Consider the following 22,261-nt stretch of genomic DNA (forward strand, 5'->3'; position numbering starts at 1 on the left):
GGGAGAAGCTTAACTCATGAGTTGTCATAGTAAAGAAAGCCTTACAGAGCGTCTGAGTGGCTTTGCCAAATCAGAAGGCCAACATTTCTCTGTCTGTAAACTCAGGGAATTTTAAAAGGAATTGGAAGAGAATTTTAAAAGGAAGTGAGTGGTTATTCTGAGATTTACATGAGATATATAGTACTGAGATACCACCTCTCAAGAATAGTTCTCAAGTCATCAGGGAAAGAGAAATCATAAATTATCATTGGAAATTGCCCAAATTCACCTTAAAGGACAGAATTCAAAACTATCTGCAACAGATGCTGTTTCTTCAGTCAAGCATCAGATGAAATGATTGATTTGTGTCTAAGCCTGGGGACCCAGAGAAGATAGAAATATTGAAACTCAAAAATGACTCTCCCCATGATAGGATACTCATGGCATAAGCAGCAAGAAGAGACCATCAGCTCATACCTGTTACAATGCCTGTTACCAAAAAGATAAGAGATAACAAGTGCTGGCAAGGATATGGGGAAAAGGGAACCCTTGTGCACTGTTGTTGGGAATGTAAATTGGTACAGCCACAATGGAAAACAGTAGGGAGGTCCCTCAAAAAATTAAAAATACAGCTACTGTGTGATCTAGCAATCCCGCTTATGGGTATCTATCTGAAGGAAATGAAATCACTCTTTTGAAGAGGTGTCTGCACTTCCATGTTCATTGCAGCATTATTCACAATGGCCAACACATGGAAACAACCCAAGTGACCATCAATGAATGAACAGATAAAGAATACACAAGTATGTATATGCAAGGGAATATTATCCAGCCATAAAAAAATGGAAATCCTGCCATTCTCAACAAGGATGGTACTTGAGGGCATTATGCTAAGTTAAAACAAGTCAGTTAGAGAAAGGCAAATAGTGTATGATTTTGTTCATATATGGAGTCATAAAAAGCTAAATTCATAGAAACAGAGAATAGAATGGTGGTTGCCAGGACCCTAGTGATGGGGGAAATAGGGTACATTGGTCAAAGGGTAAAAATTTCTAGTTATAAGATGAATGAGTTCTGGGAATCAAAGTGCAGCATGGAAACTATAGTTAACAGTTCTATATTATATACTTGAAAGTTGCTAAGGAAGTAGATCTTAAATGTTCTCACCACACATACCAAAAGATGGTAATTATGTGAGGTGATAACTAACTTCACAGTGGTAATCCTTTTACAATATACATGTGTATCAGGTCGTTATTTGCACCCCTTAAACTTCCACAATGTTCTGTGACAATTCTATTTCAATAAAGAAAAAAACAATATAATGTTTACCCAGGGTAAAAAAAAAAAAAAAAAAAAAAGCAGAGACTCACAGGAAGCAGTTCATTTCTCCAAACTCCTGCCCTCTCTAAGATGCAGTCATTCTAGAGCCTCCTCTCACTGAAATGGATGGTGAGTGAAATTGCTCCCATTACATGTTATTTTGTCCTGCCCTTTCACCCTCCTTCTTCGTTTGAGCTCTCTCTGGACATGAATATACAAGTGAATTTGGATAAGATCAATTGTGTATGATACAATCTCATGTTGTACAGGAAAGAACTTGGTTCTTTGTAAATTATAAAGCAACAAGGAAGTGTTAGTTACTATTATACTTCTCTTCTGTTAACCTTAGGATCAAGCAGAGTTCTGAGCCAAAACACTCATTGATAGCTGACTTAATTTTGGTTTGACACTTTAACATTAGATTTAAATCTTGCTTAAAACATATCCATAGAAAGATTGTTATTCATACTCACACCAAACTGAAAAACACACTTTCTATCAGCTCTATAAATAACTCTGTAACTGAGAATTTGAAGTGCTTTTTTTAAGTACAATCAGCTCTCAAAAGGGGAGAAAATGGTAAAGCAAAAGTGCAAAAATAACATTTGACCCTAAAAAATACAGGTACTCAATTTACATAACACCATGTAAAAACATCTTTGTGTGTCTTCATCCAAGAAATCAATCCTTTTGACCTTTTAGTTATGCTAATGGCTTTAAGGAGACTTATTAGAATTCTTTATATTATACTTTGAGAGTCTATAGTCTAGAACCACATAGGACAGAAGCCACTCAACAAGCAAAAGCAGCAGAAAGATGTGCTGTTGATGCAAGCCATACAAAGAATAAATGGTAAAAGGAAAGGATGGTGTGGGGAGTAGAATCACAGACGCTGTTTGTGTTCAGAATGAAAGCCTGTTACCAAGGTATACAAGAGCTAAAAGACAGATAAGGGTGTCCTTGGCGATGGGTAAAAACAAGACTATTCAAAGTGCACTCAAGGAGGTAGAAATGGCAGAAAAGGTTAATATTACAAAGAGAAGTTAAGCAAAAGGAATGAGTGGTAGAAAAAGAAAGGCAAAACATAGAGAAAATGAATGAATAATTATGGATAGGGCAGAAATTATTAAACCCTGGAAAATGACACCAAAGGACCTCAGGTCCTCATTAACAAAGAATAAGGCACTGTGTGAGCGCTTTGAGGAAGTGAAGCAAGTCTGAGGCGTGTTTCTCTAGGTAAAATTTTGTTCCCTGTCACAGCACCGGAGAAAAGGGTCATCCACGTGCTGTAACCACCCTTTATTTTCACCTTCATTTATCCCTACAACAAATATTTATGTAGTACTTCCCTGTGCTGGGGATACCAAGTCAACAGAACTAAGAAAATGATAGGTGGCATTTATCGATCCTATTGATCCTGTTTCACAGGTAGAAAAGCTTGCTACTTTATACAGTTTATTGGACTCTCAAATCTTTTTTCCTCCCAGTTAAGTAATAAAAGTAATTCTATTTTGTTTTGTTTTCTTTAAGTAGCCCTATTCCCTTTTGGAGACCAATGCTATTTCTCCAATTTTTAAATTCGTTATTATCTTGAACGCCAATTGTGAGTTGTCATGTTTTTCTTTTTTTATTACTAAGTAAGAGTTTCCCAAATAAGCTAGATAAGCAGAAGATCACAACAAACCACACTATTAGGAATGAGTTTGTCTAAGTTCTTCAGTTGCCTCAACAGAATCTGTTTAGAAAAATGGTTATATATGTATTGTTAAAATAATTTACCCATTAAATTAAACCAGAGTCCATTTCTTTATCCACAAAATAAACAGTAAATGAAAAAAAGTGTCACAAGAATGTTTTTTGGTGCAATACAGTCACTGCTCCTTACATATGTTGCACATAATTTGAGTCCAGGAAAGGAACCAAAATGGGGCATATGATTTCAGCTTTCAGTTTATAAAAGAAGGAACTTTTAGTAACAATTTAACTTGTATAACAACACTTGGCAAAGATTTGAAGAGTTTGGGAGGGCCATACCCACACTCATCATCAAAGCAATGTGTTATATTTTTTCACCTAATCTTCCTGTATTTTCTCTAGATATTTTCACTTTAAAATAGACAATGTTTGGAGACAGAATAGGGAGAGATTATGCAAATGTATGAATCTTAATGAGAAGTTCATTATTGAACATTTGACATGAATTTCAAGAAATGATAAAAGACCCTGGGATTTATGAGACTTAAAAGAAAAATCTCTGCTCCTGGAGAACTTGGAAATTGCCAGTAAAAGAACTGAGACCCAAATGACAGCAGATAATGTATAAACCAGATTACATTATGGCCTATGGTAATGAATAGGAAACGGGGCACAGTGATAAGCTTGGAATGATGATCAATATTTGGAATACTGAGATAGGCAAGAAGGTAATTAGGCCCATTATGGACACAGTTAGCACAGATAACATAATTTGGGAAATTATACATTTGGATATTACAGGGAACTTTTTTTTCTGGGCTAATGGATTTGCAATGATATCTATTAAAGCACATAAGACATTTTGCCTCTAGGGGAAACTACTAAAAAAATCAAATATACAAAATTTTCAGTTAAGTGTAATCTAAAATAAAAAGACAAAGCAGGATGTATTGGAGAATAAAGTGGTGTTGTGACTTCCTACTTGGAATTTATAATAGTTTTTCATTCAAAGAGTTTTAAGGCTATTAATTTCACATCACAACTCCCCATGAAGCAAGTAAAGCATTTCTATTGTATTTGCCCAAGTTCTTTGCTCATAATACAGCAATGCCAAATTGATAATGAAAGCAAGCTATCTTGAAGAATTCCTGGCCTTCTTAAGTTTCATGCTGTGACCCCTGAATAGCATTGCAATCATCCTGATCCCCAATTTACTACTGGGCACAATTCCTTTATTTTAGAGGGAGGAGCACTAACTTAATTAATTTTCACTAAGTGCCTGGAGGGCCATTGATGTTATTGAAATGTGCAAATTAATATATTATTTATCCTTAATTTATCAGAAGTATTTATTAATTATAAAGCTCTACCTGGGAGAAAAACTTACCACATATCTGAAAGTGAATTCCTTCCCCCAAATAATTCCTTATGTTCTAATAAGAATGTATTGGAAGCAATTTCATCAATAATGGAAGATCCAATTACTGGTCTTCTGGATTAAGGCATTCTTTTATTGCAAGATTTTAATGCTAGAACGGGAAGTTCAAATATTGCCAATGAAATCTCAGACTAATTAAATGATTATAGCCTTAAGGAAAGGGCAGCCGAAACTCCACTCTCAGTCTTCCCAATGATAGTCTCTATATGTAGTGAACAGATGGGTACCATAGACCTTATTTCAAAAGAAAAAAATATAAGAAGTTGTTTTAAAAAATCAGGTCAACTTTTGAATAAAAAAGGAACGATTACTGTTTCTCTATGAAGCCCTTTTCAGCCTTTTGTGGAAGGAACAGTTGTATTTAAGAATGCGATGGTGAAGGGGTACCTGGGTGGTGCAGTCAGTTAAGCATCCGACTCTTGGTTTTGGCTCAGGCCTGATCTCAGAATCGTGAAATCGAGCCCCACATGGGGCTCCATGCTCAGGGCAGAGTCTGCTTGTCTCTCTCTCTCCCTTGTCCTCTGCCCTTACCCCTGCTCAGCGCCGCCCCCCCATAAATAAATATAACTTTTAGAAAAAGAATGCAATGGCAGACTCAACCAAATTGTGCTAGGCCTTCTCTTATTCAGATGTTTAGAGATAACACAAAAATAATAGTGACAGTAATCATCACCACTGCTTTATGAGCATACACTATGTGGCAGATACTTTTCCACGCTTGTCCTACCATCATTTTAAAGATAAGGACACTGAAGCACAGAGGGGTTAATAACTCAGGAAATACGCAATAGAGTGGAGGTTTTTGGGATGTTTCACAGCTTCCTCTCTTAATCACTCACTATTAACGACACTCTCGACTTTTATTCTGTTATCCTAGTCACCTGCCTGTAGGGAACCAACAGCAGTTTGCAGCCATAGGGCAGGGCAGGAATCCAAGACTGAGTCAGAGAAACTGAGGTCCACTTCCAAACAATCCTCCAGGAATAACTTTCTTTCTGTTTTGTAATATGTTGACATGGAACTTTCTACCTAGAAGGTGGGGGCAATGGGTTCTAAGGGTGTGAAGAGTCAGCTTTGTCGTGGCACCTGTTGACCTAGACAGTAGCTCTCATGCCACCTTTTCATGCCCATTTTCGCATGGAGAAATCTTCAGTCTTTTAAAGCTTGAGTCTTGTTGTGTGCGTCCATTCTCTTCATAACACTGTATTTTTCTGGATGACAGGGAGTAGTGAATATATCTAAGGTTTGGTGGACCAAAAGACATGATCCAGAAATCTCCCTCTATTCTTTGTGGGGAAGGCTTCTGGGACTCAATCCCGTCCTTCCTTCATTTGGGAATAGATGAATCTTCAAAAGTGCTATAATATCTTTTTTTAAAATGTTAGTGATATCTCTTTATGATGCTTTTATTTTAAGGAAAAATTTGGCACATGGAACTTTAAGAATATTTTTATGACCTTGAGAATAATTTTTATTACATAAGATTCCTCTTTTAACATCCTTGATAACTCTTCTATCATTTGTTTAAAGAAGTTTGTGGAGCACTTAGGTGGCTCAGTCAGTTAAGCATCTGCCTTCTGCTCAAGTCATGATCTCAGGGTCCTGAGACTGAGCCCCATATCAGACTCCCACTCAGAGGGGAGTCTGCTACTCCCTCCCCGTATTCCAGCACTCTCTCTCACTTGCGCGCTCTCTCTCCGCCCCCCCCCAGATATATAAATAAAATCTTAAAGAAAAAAGTTTGTGTCTGCTAAGTTCATGTTTCTGATGGAAAAATGAGTTTATCTGAATTTTAGAGAACATAGTCACTGGACATAGAAGTCATAAGTTAAAAAATAAAGCTTTGCTAATAAAGTTTGAAAGAAGATTTATTCCTTGGCATTCACGAGTAAGTGAAGTTGGCCTGGAAATCATTGAACAATCAAATTAAGATTAGTTCTGTAGATGATCAGAATGGGACAAGTAAATGCTCAAATTTGGACAGAGTCCACCCACCCTGAGACTGATAACACATGGTATTCATAGATCACTCTCTCAGACAATTGCTTAAAATCAGCCACAGCCAATATCACATCAACTGCAGATGAAAATGTGAGGAGTCGTCATATTTTGGGATGACTTCAATGGGATAGAGTGACTGAGTTTTGAATTTGATTAATTACTTTACATTATCCCTTCAGAAAGACCTCTACTTTTAATGGAAACCTAGAAAAAATATAATTTGTATAAATGATCAGGCTAAAAATAGACAGTGAATCTTCCCATTCGAAAAGCTACAGAATTTCCTAGGTAATAATGTCAACTTATGTTTGAATTGGTGAGGGTAAGAATAAGGGAAGAGGAATTAAATGTAACCATTTATTGTACTCTGTACCATCTTAAAAAAAAAGATTTTATTTATTTATTCATGAGAGACATAGGGAGGGAGGGAGAGAGAGAGAGGCAGAGACACAGGCAGAGGGAGAAGCAGGCTCCATGCAGGGAGCCCTACGTGGGACTCAATCCTGGGTCTCCAGGATCAGGCCCTGGGCTGAAGGCAGCGCTAAACCGCTGAGCCACCTGGGCTGCCCACCCTGTACCATCTTTACATGATCAGGTACTGTTTTGTTGGAATTTTGTGCTGATCTCCATCAATTGGTATCATCATCCTTCTCAAAACCACATCCCTCCCACAACCTTGTCCTTGTGCTGGAAGCCCTAGGACACATAGAGGAGACGTGGAACCCTGGTCAAGGCCCATATCACAGTCTTCTTTCACTTGGAACTTCAGTCCAGTGCCCCTGTGAGTCCTTGCAAAGGCGTTCCTGATTTCAGATTTTCCTCTCACATTAGCCTGCCACCATTACCTCCTGTTGACTCCCCGGGAATAAATATAAACATTTTTTTCCAAGCCTGAAACCCCCCTGAGTACACATTTACAACCTAGGACTCAAACAGTTTTGCTTTTAACTTTACTATGTACTACATCCAGAACAGCTAGGTTGTAATTTTGGCTGGTGTCAGTGGATGCTTCTAATTTGTGGCTTCTATTTATTTTTGTTGTGAATTAATTGCTGACTCTATTAATCCTGCAAAATCCATGAATCCTTAATGTTCAGTTTGCTTAGAATGAGTAACAGTGTATTTGTTCCTTCTCAAATATGACTTCTTGCTGAGCCTCGGATGAGCTCCTTCTAGATAGCGTGCCTTCTATCTTGGATGATTTATTCACTTTCATGTTCCCTGGAATTTATTGCAAAAGGTTGACGTGAATACTTACAGTTTGGGCTCTAATATAATCTCCTGGATGGCAATTAATAATAAAAAAAAAGATGGTTGCTATTGTTTACAGAGGAACTAAGCTTTCTCAGATTGTGTTCTTTATCTTCTGGTTTTCACCAAACTTCATGTCAGACATCCCTAGGGGTTGATGGTGTAAAATATTTTCTGTAAAACTCCAAAGCTTTTATTGTTGCTTCAATAGCCCCAAACCTCTATGTTGCCTTTTGTTTTCTTGTCAGAAATGATCTTATTCAATTTGTTTCTTCAACTTCTCTTCCTTCCTGAGAACATTAAAAATATGCCTCTTTCTGGATTTAGTAGTAACATACTCTCAGTGGTTATGACTTACAAGTAACATCTGAAATTTGTCCCTGAAGATTCTCGTAATCTTTTTTCCCACTTCATCTCATCTCTGTTGTGTTGATCAAAGATACATTATTGCCTGTGAAATGCAGTGTTTATTGTCATCATGTATATTGTTCAAAGTACAGAACTGCCTCCTGTAAGTTAACGATGAAACTAGAATTAGAGCAGCATCTGACCTCTGTAGTTTGCCTGTTTGGCTAATCTTACCAGGACCAATCTAGACTAATGCTCTTCTTCTAGAGATGAGGACTCTGTGGGCCCATTCAAGTAGCTTGACTCTAACCAAGGAGAAGACAGAGGGCAAGTTTATCTTTATTTAGTCCAGAGCAGAAATGCTGCAGTGAGGCAGCCCAAGGACGTTCCTACTTCTGACACAGACTGTGTGTCATTGTATGCCAGTTCCGTCTCTGCTCCGTGGGTGAGTTCCCTCATCTATAAAACGGGACTAACAATAATAGCAGTAGCACAACTGTCAGGATGGTAGGTAATACAGGTAAAGCTCGTGGAACAGGACAAAGTATGCCATGCGATGTTAGCTACTAGAACTGTTGTCATTATTCTGATTATTAGTCCTTGGTTGTACTTCAGTATTTCTTGTATTACTGTTGTGTTAAGCAGCCGGTGGTGGTATTCATGGCAGTGGCAGTAGAAGAGGCAAAATAGTGATGATAGTAAGAAAAGACAGTGTTAGTAAGAAAACTAACACTGATGACAGTAGATAGTAGATGAAAGACAGATGATAGTAAGAAAAGAAATGCCCTGCTCTGTGTGAGGCATTGAGTAAGATACGTTATTTAGATCATCCTTAGTACATACTCAGTCTATATCTATTGAAAAACTACAGAATCATTTATTCCCAGAAATGCAAATGTAGCCTCTGCATGGTAAGAATCTTTTCCACAACTGCAGAGGATCATGAGATTTAGCCCTGGTGGAAGAGGCCCCTGATAGAATTCCTTCCATCTTTAAAATAATCTTTGTGCTGCTGGTATTTAGCTGCATGACCCTGCTGTAGACAACGGAAGTCTGGCTGTAGCTGGGAATGGAGGGAGGTCACAGCACAGGGGAAGGGGCAGCTACACAGCCAAACAGCGCCAATGAAAAATATTACGTATCAGAAAACAGATTATTAAAATTCACTTAGGTTTTATTTTTTTTTCTTTTTGGAATTGTATATTACATTTAAAAATTACCCCTTTTCCAGATAACCAAATAGAAATACAACTGGAAACAATAAGCATTGACGCAGAAAAGTTTTCTTTCTTGCTTTGCTTTATTTATTTATTGACTGAATAAATTGTATTCATGATACATTAATAGCCATTAGAGTAAAGTGTTTAATCATAAAAATTATAGTCACTTCAGTGTTCGTTGATTTCTAGGCATAGTATGTTACTCAATAATCACAAAAATAGTCATGGAAATAGTAAAAGCTACAATGTAGGGGTCCCACTCAGGTCATGATCTCAGGGTTATGAGGTCGATACCTGCATTGGGCTCCACACTCAGAGGGGAGTCTGCCTAAGATTCTCTCTCTCCCTCTACCCCTCCCCGGCCCCCAGCTCTCACTCATTCTCTCTGAAAAAATAAATCTTTTTTAAAAAAGCTACAATGTGGGGAGCACTTGGGATGGGTGCTATGATGGGTGCACACATCATCTTTGAGGCCCTGCATGCATGCGTGTGTATGCGTGCACACACATATACAGTCTCATACATGAAATCTCTATAAACTGCTAGAAACTTGCAAATACCTATGTACCTGTGTGTATGCACACTTAGGCCTATTTATCTAATATATATTGTTATTTTAAATCTTACCACAACTTTACAAATAAAGGAAACCAAGGCTCCAAGTACCACACCACTTTTTCAAAGTCACAAAAAGTTGGCAAAGCTAGGGTTGAACCCAAACCCCACGCACTCGACACCCCCTTTTTAAAGACACCCAAACAAATATCTCTGGAGCAACAGACTTTTCCAGTCTGCCACAGTACCCCATTAGGAAAAAGTTGACTTTTTTGGCCTTTGTCTTCCAGAATCTCCAAGCAAAGATTTCGGTCCAACTCTGGGTTTGAAAAAGTCCAGTTCCTTGGAGAGCCTCCAGACTGCGGTGGCTGAGGTTAGGAAGAACGAGCTTCCCTTCCACCGGCCCCGACCGCACATGGTTCGAGGCCGGGGCTGCAACGAGAGTTTCCGAGCAGCCATCGACAAGTCCTACGACGGGCCCGAAGAGCTAGAAGCTGGTAGGACAAAGCGCTTCCTTACCCCCCTTTCTTCATCTCGTTATTATCCGCGAGTCTGAGGCAAGGATGTGTGCTTAACTACAAAGAAAAAATGATTTAAGGATCGCAATTACATTTTTGATATTAAAAGTAATTCATTCTCCTGATATGTTTTGCCCTTTGGCTTAACGAGCACGGAATTGGGTAACACAATGCGCAATTTATTTTACAGTGCAAATGCTAAAGAAGGGCTCTCCCTCACTTTCCTACAAGGACCGACTGTCCTTTCCCCTCAGGGTAGGAGCACTAAGTATGCATTTCTCGACATTCTTACTGGAGTCATTAGAAGCAGCCCCAACCTGACGACTGCCTGCATTAATTGGGTGGAAGCAGCCGGGTTACCTCTGTGCTCCGAAGCGTCTCCTGGAAATAAGCTCGCCCCGTGTTTGCGAGCAGAAGGGCTTTCCCAGCTGATCGGGGTTAACAAGCTGCCTTTCAGAGATAGTAGTGTTTTACCACGTAGCCAACCTTTCCGATGGTTACCGCGATCAAACCACCGGTGGTTCACCGACGCCCAACCCCAGGCCTTGCTTGAAGTAACCAGGTTGGGGCAGTCGTCTCTTCAAAGGGTACAAGTAGCCACCTGGCAGGGTACAGCTCGGGAGTGCTTTCTTCGTTCTTCTGTGTTTTGCATTTTAACTTTTCTTCATATAGTAGCAGTAGGTGCCCCTGACCACATGTATTGATTTTTCTCTCCGCACAGACGGTCTGTCTGATAAGAGCTCCGTCTCGGGCCAGGGAGCTCGGCACTGCGAGTCTGCCCCTCCGGGGAGCTGCGAGCAGGAGGACGTGGCAAGTAAAGCCAGCAAAATCAAAAAACCAAAAGAGAAGGAGAAGAAGAAGAAGGAGAAGAGCAAATTGAAAGCCAAGGAGAAAAAGCTGAAAGAGGACAATGAAGACCCAGAGAGGAAAATCAAGAAAAAAGGATTCGGTGCTATGCTGAGGTAGGGGCTGGCCGGGCAGGCACGGCAGGCATGTGTGGCTTTCCGGTCTCCCCTGGGGAAGTCCCTCATTTGGGCGCACCCAGGAAGAAAATGGCAAGCTTTCCGTCCTTTTTAGCTAAATGTGCAAAAATCTCAGTTATGAGCGGGCTTGTTCCTTTCCTGCAAAGCAGAAGGGGCCTTCCTCGGTGGCTCCCGAGGCCCCTGGTGAGGACGGGAGGCTGTGATACATTTGCTGTGAAAGAAAGGCTCACGCCCGGTAGACACATGGGCACCGCTCACAGCCCTTGGTACTGAAGCGTCATGCGGGTAAATTAAGTGCGTCCTCCACCCGTCTGGGGAAAGCAAGAGGTGAGGGAGGCCCCAGCCGTTGCTTGTACAACACCCCGTTTGATTTGGAGAAGACAGGACAGGTGGACCTCATGGTACGCGTGGGCCAGGCCTGGAGCACATAAGCCAGCACCTGCAGGAGCCGGTCAGCGGGGGTCACGGACTCTGGAGTCAGACGGCCCAGTTCTCAGTCCATGGCCCTCCACCCGTGGGCTGCTGGGCTTCCTGTGTTGCTTATCTTCCCTGAGCCTTACTTGCTTCAATTTCAAAGTGAGGTGAGGGTACCGCAATCCTGACCCAGGGGAGCTGTGGGACAAGGTTTCCCCAGGCCCTGGGCCTGTCCCAGCAGGGCACCCTCAGAAAGCAGCTTTGTCTTTTCTGCGGCTGCCTCCACGTTTGCTTTGTTGATGCCGATTTGATGACATCGCTCCAGCTGATGGCTTTCTGGCCACTTTGGGGACTAAAACCACCTCTGCGCCAGGGCCCAACACCTATCTAATGTTAATCAGAACTTCCCCTCCCTATCTTAAGCCCGAGGAGGGCCCTGCGATGTGGTGGCAGGACTCCACCTTCTGCTTCTCAGGCTCTGGACCCAGAGGGAAGGGAGGGAATTATTAAAACAGGGGTGGAGGGACCCCTGGGTGACTCAGTGGTTGGACGTCTGCCTTTGGCTCAGGTCGAGATCCTGGGGTCCTGAGATCGAGTCCCGCATTGGGCTCCCTGCAGGAAGCCTGCTTCTCCCTCTGCCTGTGTCTCTGCCTCTCTCTCTCTGTGTCTCTCATGAATCTTTTTTTAAAGATTTTTATTTGTTTATGAGAGACACAGAGAGAGAGAGGCAGAGACACAGGCAGAGGGAGAAGCAGGCTCCATACAGGGACCCGATATGGGACTCAGTCCCAGGTCTCCAGGATCAGGCCCTGGCCTGAAGGCGGCACTAAACCGCTGAGCCACCTGGGCTGCCCTAAATAAAATATTTTTTAAAAATTAAAAAATAAAAAATAGAAGAAGGGCAGAGCTGTACTTAACTGGTGTCTGGATCAGATATAATCTGGCTGTCAAGAGTCTTTGTGGGCCACTTAGCTCCTTACTTCCCCACTGACTTCCTGAGTCCCTCTGACCCTTAGCCTCTGACCCCAGACAGCACACCCTACGGTCTTCTCCCCCCTTCCCGCTGATGGATTGTATGGCGTCAGTTGGAGGTGGCAGTGGCCTAACCTCCTTCTGCAGCATCTCCTTGGCTCCCTGGAATGGCTGACCTCTTGCCCTTCCAAATGATAGAAACACAGCTCGTTCCCATTGCTCCCCTCTCTCCTCTTCCTGCCATAGGGATGCCCAACCAGCCTGGCATGTTCAGGCTTCTCCAGGGCAGGGTTGAGCTCCGTTTTGTGACTCCCAGGCTCTAGAGCCACATGCCAGACCCTCCCAAGCTTGCATGCATGGGGAAGGGAGAGGGTCAGTAAAGGTTTGCAAGTCTCAAGCAAACAGGGAGGATGACCATCCCCTTTCATACAGTTGCCCTCATATTCTCTCAGCGGTAATCTTGCAGCCTCCTCACTTACTTTGTTGGGAGCACAAAGAGGAAACATCCCTTTCTGTTACTTTCTTTACTTCTAGAATTTTCTGTCACAGAAAATCTCTCTCTCAATCTCTACCCTTCTTTTCCACGGGATGAAGGTAAGGGATGGGAGGTGATGTTGGTACCTCTTAGTCAACTCTTAGGAGACATCTCTTTTAAGAGTACTGGGTAGCATTTGTCATCAGAGATTTTTAGTTTAGGATTTTCTTTTCTTTCTTTTTTTTTTTTTTTAGATTTTATTTATTTATTTTAAAAAGAGAGAGAAAGCATGCAAGTATGAGTGGGGGAAGGGGCCAAGAGGGAGGGAGTGTCAAGCAGACTCCACACTGAGCACGGAGCCTGAAGCAGGGCTCATGACCCGAGCCAACACCAAGAGATGGACACTTAACCATCTGAGCCACCCAGGTGACCAAAGTTTGGGACTTTCAACTAAAATTTCAGACAGAAAGAGAAAGTTCTATTCCATATCTGTTATTCATATATAATATATAAATACAAATATAATCTGTTATTGTATATAAATTTGAAGAGAGAGAGAGAGAGAGAGAGAGAGAGAGAGACTGATCTTGAAGCCACAAAATCACATTGGGCAGCACAGCTAATGTTGATACTAGTAGGACAAATCTCTCAGTAGACATTGATTGATTTGTTTTTCCTCGTGGTCTCTATAGACACTGTCTTTCCTTTTGACATTCTGAATGTTAAACTTGCCCTTTTTCCAGGTAATTATTATGATTGCCAGAATTTGTGGGCTATGCTTTAAGCATCCTGATAACAATGGCAAACACAATCCAAATATATAGATGAGAATTGCCTTTGAATTTATGGAGGTCAGAGGTTAACAATGCAGGCTCTGCATGCAGAATGCTAAATTCAATCCCAGCTCTTCTGCTTATCTATCCAGGTAGCATTCAGCACACTATTAAATCTGTGCCTCAGTTTCCTCATCTGAAAAATGGGAATAAGAATATACCATTATTATGAGAATTATATTTGTTTAGTTACATGCAACGTGCTTATAGAACAGTGCCTGGCAAGAAATACACATTCGATAGATGTTAATTATTCTAGTCAGCAGAATAGTGGCCCCCAAAGATGTCTATATCTCAATCCCTGGGGCCTGTGAGTATGTCCTGGTGGCATGACAAAGGAGAATTATGGTGCAGATGGAATTAAAGTTGCTGATAGACTGACCTTAATATAAAGGTGAATACCCTGGATTTCCCTCAATGGCCCAAGGTAATTACGAGGAGCCTTAAAAGTAGGAGAGAAGTGACTGTGGAAGAAAGGTACGGAGGATGCAGTGAGATGGAGGGAAGTGGCCATGAGCCAAGGAATGAGGGCAGCCTCTAGAAGTTGGAAAGGACAGAGAAGTAGATTCTCTCTGGAGAGCCTCTAGAAAGGGATGCAGTCTGCCAAATCCTTAACTTCAGCGCATTTCTGTTGTTTAAGCCACTAAGTTTACAATAATTTTTTTACAGCATCAATAGAAAACCAACATCTTTGTTATTAGTAGTACTTCTACAATATCGTAGTAATTTATGAGGAAACAATTTCCTCCTTAAGGTGTTAAAGAAAAAGCCATAAAGATTTAACTAGAGTAGTCTATAACTATAAAAACTATTAGAGCTCTCCCATTTTCTAGAATGTTACTAAATTAAGTCTTAACTCTGTATTTTGTTTCTGATGACTTGATTTGGCAGGTTCCTACTCCGTTGCCCATAATACAGAGCCAACTATTCCTTTTGTCGTCCAATATATGCTGTATTTGCCGTTGGTGGAAATCACAGGTTCTAGATCCTTTACACATCTAGCAACTCCGTTTTGTTCTCTTATACTGTTTTAGCAAAATTAAGATCTGAAAGGTGGTGTTTGATTTTATCTCCAGTGTAAAAATAGCAACTGTTTTCCATAGCCTTTTGCATCGGAGTTTGTGAGCATATTGGAGTTGCTGCTACATGCGCATCTTCAACAACAAAGAACACAAAAGCTGTTACCATTAGCCAACAGATTTTGCTTTAATTCTCATCTGTTGCTCAGATGCTATTGACTTAGTTTCTTTCTTATTTAAAAAAGATTGATTGCCTTAAGGTTCTCTAGGAGGTAGATGTATGGCTTAAATATGTATTATTTTTTTTTCCATTATCTGCATTTCACAGCCGCTCTGCTGACAAGGAGCTTTATGCAGGGTGTGCACTTGTGTGGTGGACAGTGGCCCCCCGGGCCAAGGGCACAAAATCACCTCCCTCTCCTCACCAAGCCATGCATCGTGAAAGTGTGAATGTTAGTAGTGCCTTTGCTCTTGTGTTTGTGAAAAGCTAAGTGTTGTGTGCTTTTCTAATATTAGCTGGTCCATTCATGTTAATGATATGTAGTCATACAGTTTAGCTCATTAGTTAATTTGACCTACTCCTGATCCTTTTGAAAAAATTATGGGGATCTCGTTAATTCATATCTTTAAATGTGCGGCTTGCTTCCAGTAGGCTTAATGCTTTGCTGATTTCGGAATTACCTCCTCATAGATTCAACTGTGTCTCTTACACAGGCCATGAATTATTATGGAAAAATATGCAGACCAAGAACTTAGCGACTTTGTTAGTTTCCCTGAATCCTCTGTTTACCTGCTGTGGAAAGAAGACGTTAGGGGATCAAGATGCTCATTTTTTTCTATGTTTGGTTTCCTTGGGGCACTGTACTCTTCATGGCACTGGCCTGTAGAAAGAATGCCCGTGGCTCCTTGCAGACAAAGGGTGGAGCTCAGACCCCCCAGTAGACTAGCTGATTGCTCTTAGCCCTAGGCCACTTTCCTGGGGTATAGCAGACCTTTCCTAAGCACTGAAGAAAAATATCCTCTGGCTAACCAAATCTTGCCCTGTCTACAGCAGAAAGTTCAGTATTCAGTCCCTGATTTCTTAGTTATTTGTGGATCTTTACCTTCTTTAAAATTAATTCTGTCCCAGGTCTGTGTTTAAAATCCATTCGTTTATATCACACTTACTGTAGTTTCCTTTTGATATTATAGACCACTCACTTCAAAGACCTTCGAATTAACAACTTGTGCTGGACCCTGAATGGAAAACCTTGATGTTGATCAAGTACCTTTCCTTTTTTTTTTTTTAATTTATTAGAGAGAGAGAGAGCTTGAGTGGGAGGAGAGGCAGACTATGCTGAGCAGGGAACCTGATGTGGGACTCGATTCCAGGACCCTGGAATCATGACCCGAGCTGAAGGCAGACGCTTAACCAACTGAGCCACCCAGGCACCCTTTGATCAAGTACCTTTTCTATACCCTTTGTGTGCTTTGGTACCAAAAGGAATTGTGCCTAGTAAACTCCTTTTTTAATAGACTAACAAATAACAAAGTGCTACACTTGCCAATAGAAAACTTCATCTCTGTTTTTAAAATTTGTCTGCCCATAGTCACTGATTAATAATGTGTGCTGAGTGCGTACTCTTTGTCAAGCACACTCATAATTAGTCTTCATTTATTCCACATTATTTATTGAACACTTACTTTGCATCAGGCATTGCTCTAGACACTGGGCATACAGCAATTAAGTCCCTGCTTTTATAGTATCTTTTTTTTTTTTTTTGGTGGGTGGGGGGGTCTTAAAAGAGGAAGAAAAACACAAAGACTTTTTGTATTTCTTTTGGTGAATTTAAAACAAAACAAGCATGATATCACGTAAGCATGTAAACTACTTATAGCAATGGATTTCCCAGGGAGAGGTGGGATATTTGCCTCGGCTACCTCTGGGACAGAGCACTACCTTGTCAACATGAGGGAATCAATAGTCAATTTATTTGGTGCTGAACAAGACATCCAGACTCCAGCTCTTAGGTAATTTGAATCCTAGTGATGAAGAGAAAGTAAACAACTAATTCAAAATAATTGAGATTATTTAGGACTATAGTAGGTGTTATGAAGAAGGTAAAGTCAGAAGGGATGTTGTCCTCTCCCCTACAGTGACAAACTGCCTCACAGACTGTGCCTCTGCCCAGACTATACTTAATTTCAGCAGATTCGTTATCAGAACCTCGCATGCTGTGGTGCAAATGCCAAATCACTTTATGCCTGCTCTCTTTTTTTGCAGCATATGAATATGAGGTTATTTTTAAGCCAGCTTCACATAAAGCTATAACAAAACGCTAACCCAAATTGTGTCTGTTTGAGTACACAAAGCCCTATTACACCCGGGGTAAACACTCTGAAGACACGTGGGCTGCAATCTAAATGGCAGACTTGATTTGCAGCTGTGTGTGTCTACTCTCTTCCTCCTGGCCCATCAGTTGAATATTCTTTTTCTTTTTTTTTTTTTTTAAGTTGTCTCCACACCCAACGTGGGGCTTGAACTCAGGACGCTGAGATCAAGAGTCACATGCTCTATTGACTGAGCCAGACAGGTGCCCCAGTTGCATATTCTTCATTGTTCCTTCTTAACTCAGCCAACATAGGTATACCTCAGTGATACACTGGTTCAGTTTCCATGTAAAGAAGACTAAGTTTTGAACCCTAATGATAGTGTTTTTTTTTTTTTAATCAACTAGAGGCATCAACTTTTTATTTCTAAGCTTTGCAAGGACTAAAGCATCTGTGTTTTATTTGTTTTAGGATAAAACATACTATTTTATTGAAACTAAGGCAACTCTATATAATGACATCTTGCTGTGGATCGTTTTAAAAAGAGCACTTCTACACGTAACACACACACACACACACACACAAACACACACACATGACCCTTCCTCCACCACCACAAACAACACAGACATCATCACCATTAAATTTATACCTAACCTAGTTAAAAACCTGTCCCTTACAACCTCTGTGGCCTTCATTAATCCCTTTGAGTCTTAGTCTACTCAGCAGTGAATTGAGAATAATAACACATCCTCTCCAAGTTGTTGTGAAATTGAAGTTAATTTATGTAAGCAAAGCTGTCAGTATAGCACCTGACCTGGTACGCTTTACTTCTGTCTTCCCACATGGCCCTGCTCAGACAGCCAGCCATCAGCCTTTGACTTGGAGCCCACCAAATTTCCGTTTTGAGTTTTTAATTTTTCCTCAAATTGCTACTTTGTATTTCGGGTGAGCATGCTATGCTTTCTTTACACTGGACAATCTTGCTTAATAAACTGTAAAAAGTAATGATATAACTAAAATCATCTAATCCTTTCTATTTTATAAGATTCAGGTCACTCCTTTCTAAATACAGCCTTGAACTATTTTTCTAAGGTTATCTAATCATTTGGTGGCCTTGAATACAAATCGAAAACGGACTCAGATGGAGGAACAAGTTGGGTTTCTTTTTTTTTTTTTTTTCCAATTTTTTTTCCTTCATGTGTTTCAGACCAGAATGTATGGATGGGTTTGGGACTTGATATTTCAATACATGGCTCATAGTTATTTCATTGGGCTGCCTTGGAAGTTGTCTTATAATACATTACCCATAAAGATACATTTTGACTTGATTTTTAAATTAGGTTAGATAGAGACTGAATACTTAAATCTTCAGGGAGCATGACATCTGTCGTACATTTCTCCTCTTTACCTTGATCCCATAACGGCTGTTATAGGTCTCATGTACAATAAATGTAATGTGGCTGTGCCTGTCATTACCTCTTTCTAGATAGTGGTTGTAAAATGTCTGGGTATCCCTTCAACTTTATGGGTATGAAGGGCAACCTATCTAATGTAGCCAGGCCAATGAAAATTTTAACAGTCATTTCCCCAAAGGCAAAAGGCCAGCAACAGGCTAGAGATAAGGTGCTTTGCTTCATGAAGTAGAGGCAGTTTGAAACATGAAATTTCAGATGAATAATGAAAGCCAAAGTAGGTCAAAGTTCTTAATTCAGCTGCAAGCTATATACAGAAATGCATTGAAAACAGAGAACCTTACAGATCAGGGCAAAATGGCTGCATATATTGAGCCTGAGAGAAATAGATGACTGGCAAAAAATAATAATAATAATAAATTTGCATGTCAAAGGCTACTTACAGGTGCAGCCATCCATCCTTCTCCATGGCTCACTATGATTGAGTGAAAAAGGCACAGAAGCTGAAAACACATTGAAATTTTGTTAGGCTCCTTTTTTGTCTTTTTGGTAACTGAGCATCCTCACCTCACTGTCCATCCTAAATTATTTACTTTCTCTTTCACAATATGATCCATGAATATTTTGTTTCCTCATTTTGTTAATTTGCCAATTTCCCTCTGAGCTAAGTGCCCTAGCAATTTTAATTTTTCATTCGAGTTAGGAAGAGCAATGACCACCCCCCTCCTTTATTTTCCTTATTACTATCACAGGCCTGGGCTCAGAATGCTACTTTTTATGACCAGCAGTGTTGAGCCCGTAATGGAATTGCAAAGTAGAGAGTGCAATATACCGATATTGACTTCCATTAAACCCAGTGGTGTGATAGCTGATAATATTTATATATTTATGTATTATACATCCTAGCTTTTGTTCGTTTGCAACTAAGCAGCAGAGAGGAAAATTAGCATCATAATAGGAAAAGATTGCAAACAGGAGAATGTAAAGAAGTGGAGGGAGAGCCTCTGTGAATAGGGCAAGTGAGAGAAAATGATGAGGGTAGAGGCAAGTATGGTAACTCAAGGGTATAGGTTAAATCTGGATCAGACCAAATTTAGAGTTCTGTGGCCTGCATTTATTTCTCAAGTAAAAAAAGACCCGGAGACAGATGGTCTGCTTTTCTGATAGGCTGAGAGGCTGAGCGCATAGACAAATGAGCTGCTGCAGTGCCCAGCATGTAGAGTTTGTTTGGTGTCTGACTTTAATAATTTTTTTCAGCTGTCATGCATGTCTGCAAATGTTTGTTTATCATTCTATCTGTTTTCTTTGAGTATACGTTCATAGAGGGGCGAGGGGCATAGATGGAGTTAATTAGTATACAAATGTATGGGTAGCTTGTTTTCAAAATCATTTGAAAAGCTGATTGCTGTTCATCGCCTTCCCCTCCTACCGTATGGAATCTCGATTCCTCTGGAGCTCTGTTTATGGCTGTCCAAAGCAGGATGATTTTCTCATACTTTTCATAATAACAAATGATCACGTAGAGTGTCAACCGAAAGGCTGATTTGTTTAATTAGGGTTCTCTTCTTCTCCTAATATGCGTGCACAACTCCCATTAACATTAATGTGAATTACGAAAGAGCACCGAAGAAAAATAGACTCCTTTATCTCATTACTTTTCTTGGATAATGAGGTTTAGATTTGTTAACAGATCAGAACAAAAGTCCAGTGGAAAAAAAAAACATCAGCTTAACTTTTAAAGAAATTGATATGCTAAAAGGAACTTTCACAGGCGCTAAAGTAGAAGATACACATTAATAAATAAACTTCATTAGCATTTAAGGTGAAATATAATCATTTAAAATGCTAGATTAATAAAATGCAAAGATTTCCTAATGGACCTATTTGCATACTCATATTAAATAGCTAATAAAACATATTAACAACAGGTTTATTCATATATATAAACACAAGTTCCTAGTTGAGACTTGCATTTGCCTAATTTGCTTTGTACCATGTCCAGCACAATGTCATGTCCTTGTGCAATGTTTACTTAATACTATTAGATAATGACATGTATAGATTTAATAATTTGCTTGAGGGAAAAATGAAATTAGTTCTTTGTTTAGCACCTTTTATCTGAGAACTTCAATGTAATTTACTAACATCCATCTTTAAGATGCATGGGAGATGAGGGTGGCAAATAGTAAGCTTTACTTTGCAGGTAATAAAGAATGAGACATTGAGAAGTGAATCTGCCTGCCTAGAGCCAGACTTTGAACTGATTAGCAATACCAAGTCCCCTCTTAATCATCGCTGCTATTGTATTAGCATCTAAAAACGCATTGACATCAGCCACAGTTCTGTATATACTTCCGTACACCCTGGAGAACCCATATGTTTTTATTTTTGCTACTCATTGGATTTTCCTTTCTCAAGTCAACCTATGAAACAGCAACCTAATAACATGAAATGGTTCATAATTAAGGGAAAAGACTTGAATCTTTGGCATAATAACCACATAAGAGAGAGGCTTCCCAGAACAATTACAGACAGATATAGGAGATATACAAATTGAAAAATGGATAAGAGATACACAAATATTATTGGATTGCACGTCTAGGACTATTATCTCAACCATGCTAAATAATATCTAACGGGATTTTGGAGACAATCCAATTTTGCTTCTCCAGCCCGCTGCTGATCATTTCTGCATGGTGGCCTTGCCTCAACCTCAGCTTCAACGTGGGCTAAAATCTAATTCGTCACTGACTCCTCTAAGTCACCAGCTCATCCTGATGTTCCTGACTCTGTAGGAAGCACTGCCAGGAATCCTGTGGCATCCGTCCGAGATGCCACTCATGCCACTCTTGCCGTTCCCTCCTTTCCATTAAGCCAGCACTCCTGTTGATACTTGCAGAACACTGTCTCTGACATCCCTGCCTCCTTCTCCATCTCCACCTTGGTTTGCTTGCTAACCACAGTCTTTGTTATTTATAAGGAGATTGTGTCAATAAACTCCTAGCTGCCTACTTTCTTCCTTTCTTCATTCCAGTTCATCCTAGGCATAGCCAGTAGTCATTTATGCACTTGGTTATCAGATATTTAGTGAAAGCCTTCGACACTAAAATGCTTATAGCCTAGTGGCCAGGAACAGATCCTCTGAGGCCAAATCTACTTAGGTTCAAACCCCAACTCCATTTCTTTGTACCTTTTGGTCCTTCAGCACCTACTTAACCTTTCTGTGCTGTTTCCTCTTCTGTAAAATTGGAATATTAATAGCATCTACCTGATAGAGTTGCTTTGAGAGTGGATTAGATGATATATGAAAAATGCCTGGCACATGGAGTGTTCTTAAAATAGAACCTATTCTGCTCTAGGAACCAAGATGTTACCAATTACCTAGTAGTTCTCAGAAATCCAACTGTCCTCTAGAGCCCTCTACAGAGCTTGTTAAAATTAGAGATCACTGGACCTTACATCAGAGATTCTAATCCATTAGGTCTAGGATGACATCGGGATATCTCTAATGA

General features: G+C 40.2%; 1 protein-coding gene across 7 annotated transcripts in view; it reads left to right on the plus strand.

Moving 5' to 3' along the window:
- PARD3B (par-3 family cell polarity regulator beta) overlaps window positions 1–22,261 on the plus strand; it is a 981,548-nt gene that overhangs the window by 679,822 nt on the left and 279,465 nt on the right. For all 7 annotated transcript variants that reach the window (XM_049106749.1, XM_049106751.1, XM_049106755.1 and 4 more), the window contains 2 exons: window positions 10,101–10,307; window positions 11,050–11,290. In XM_049106749.1, coding sequence (XP_048962706.1) covers window positions 10,101–10,307; window positions 11,050–11,290 — 448 coding nt within the window. The remainder of the gene's footprint in view (window positions 1–10,100; window positions 10,308–11,049; window positions 11,291–22,261) is intronic.

Source organism: Canis lupus, chromosome 37 (genome assembly GCF_003254725.2).
Source record: "Canis lupus dingo isolate Sandy chromosome 37, ASM325472v2, whole genome shotgun sequence".
Taxonomy (NCBI): domain Eukaryota; kingdom Metazoa; phylum Chordata; class Mammalia; order Carnivora; family Canidae; genus Canis; species Canis lupus.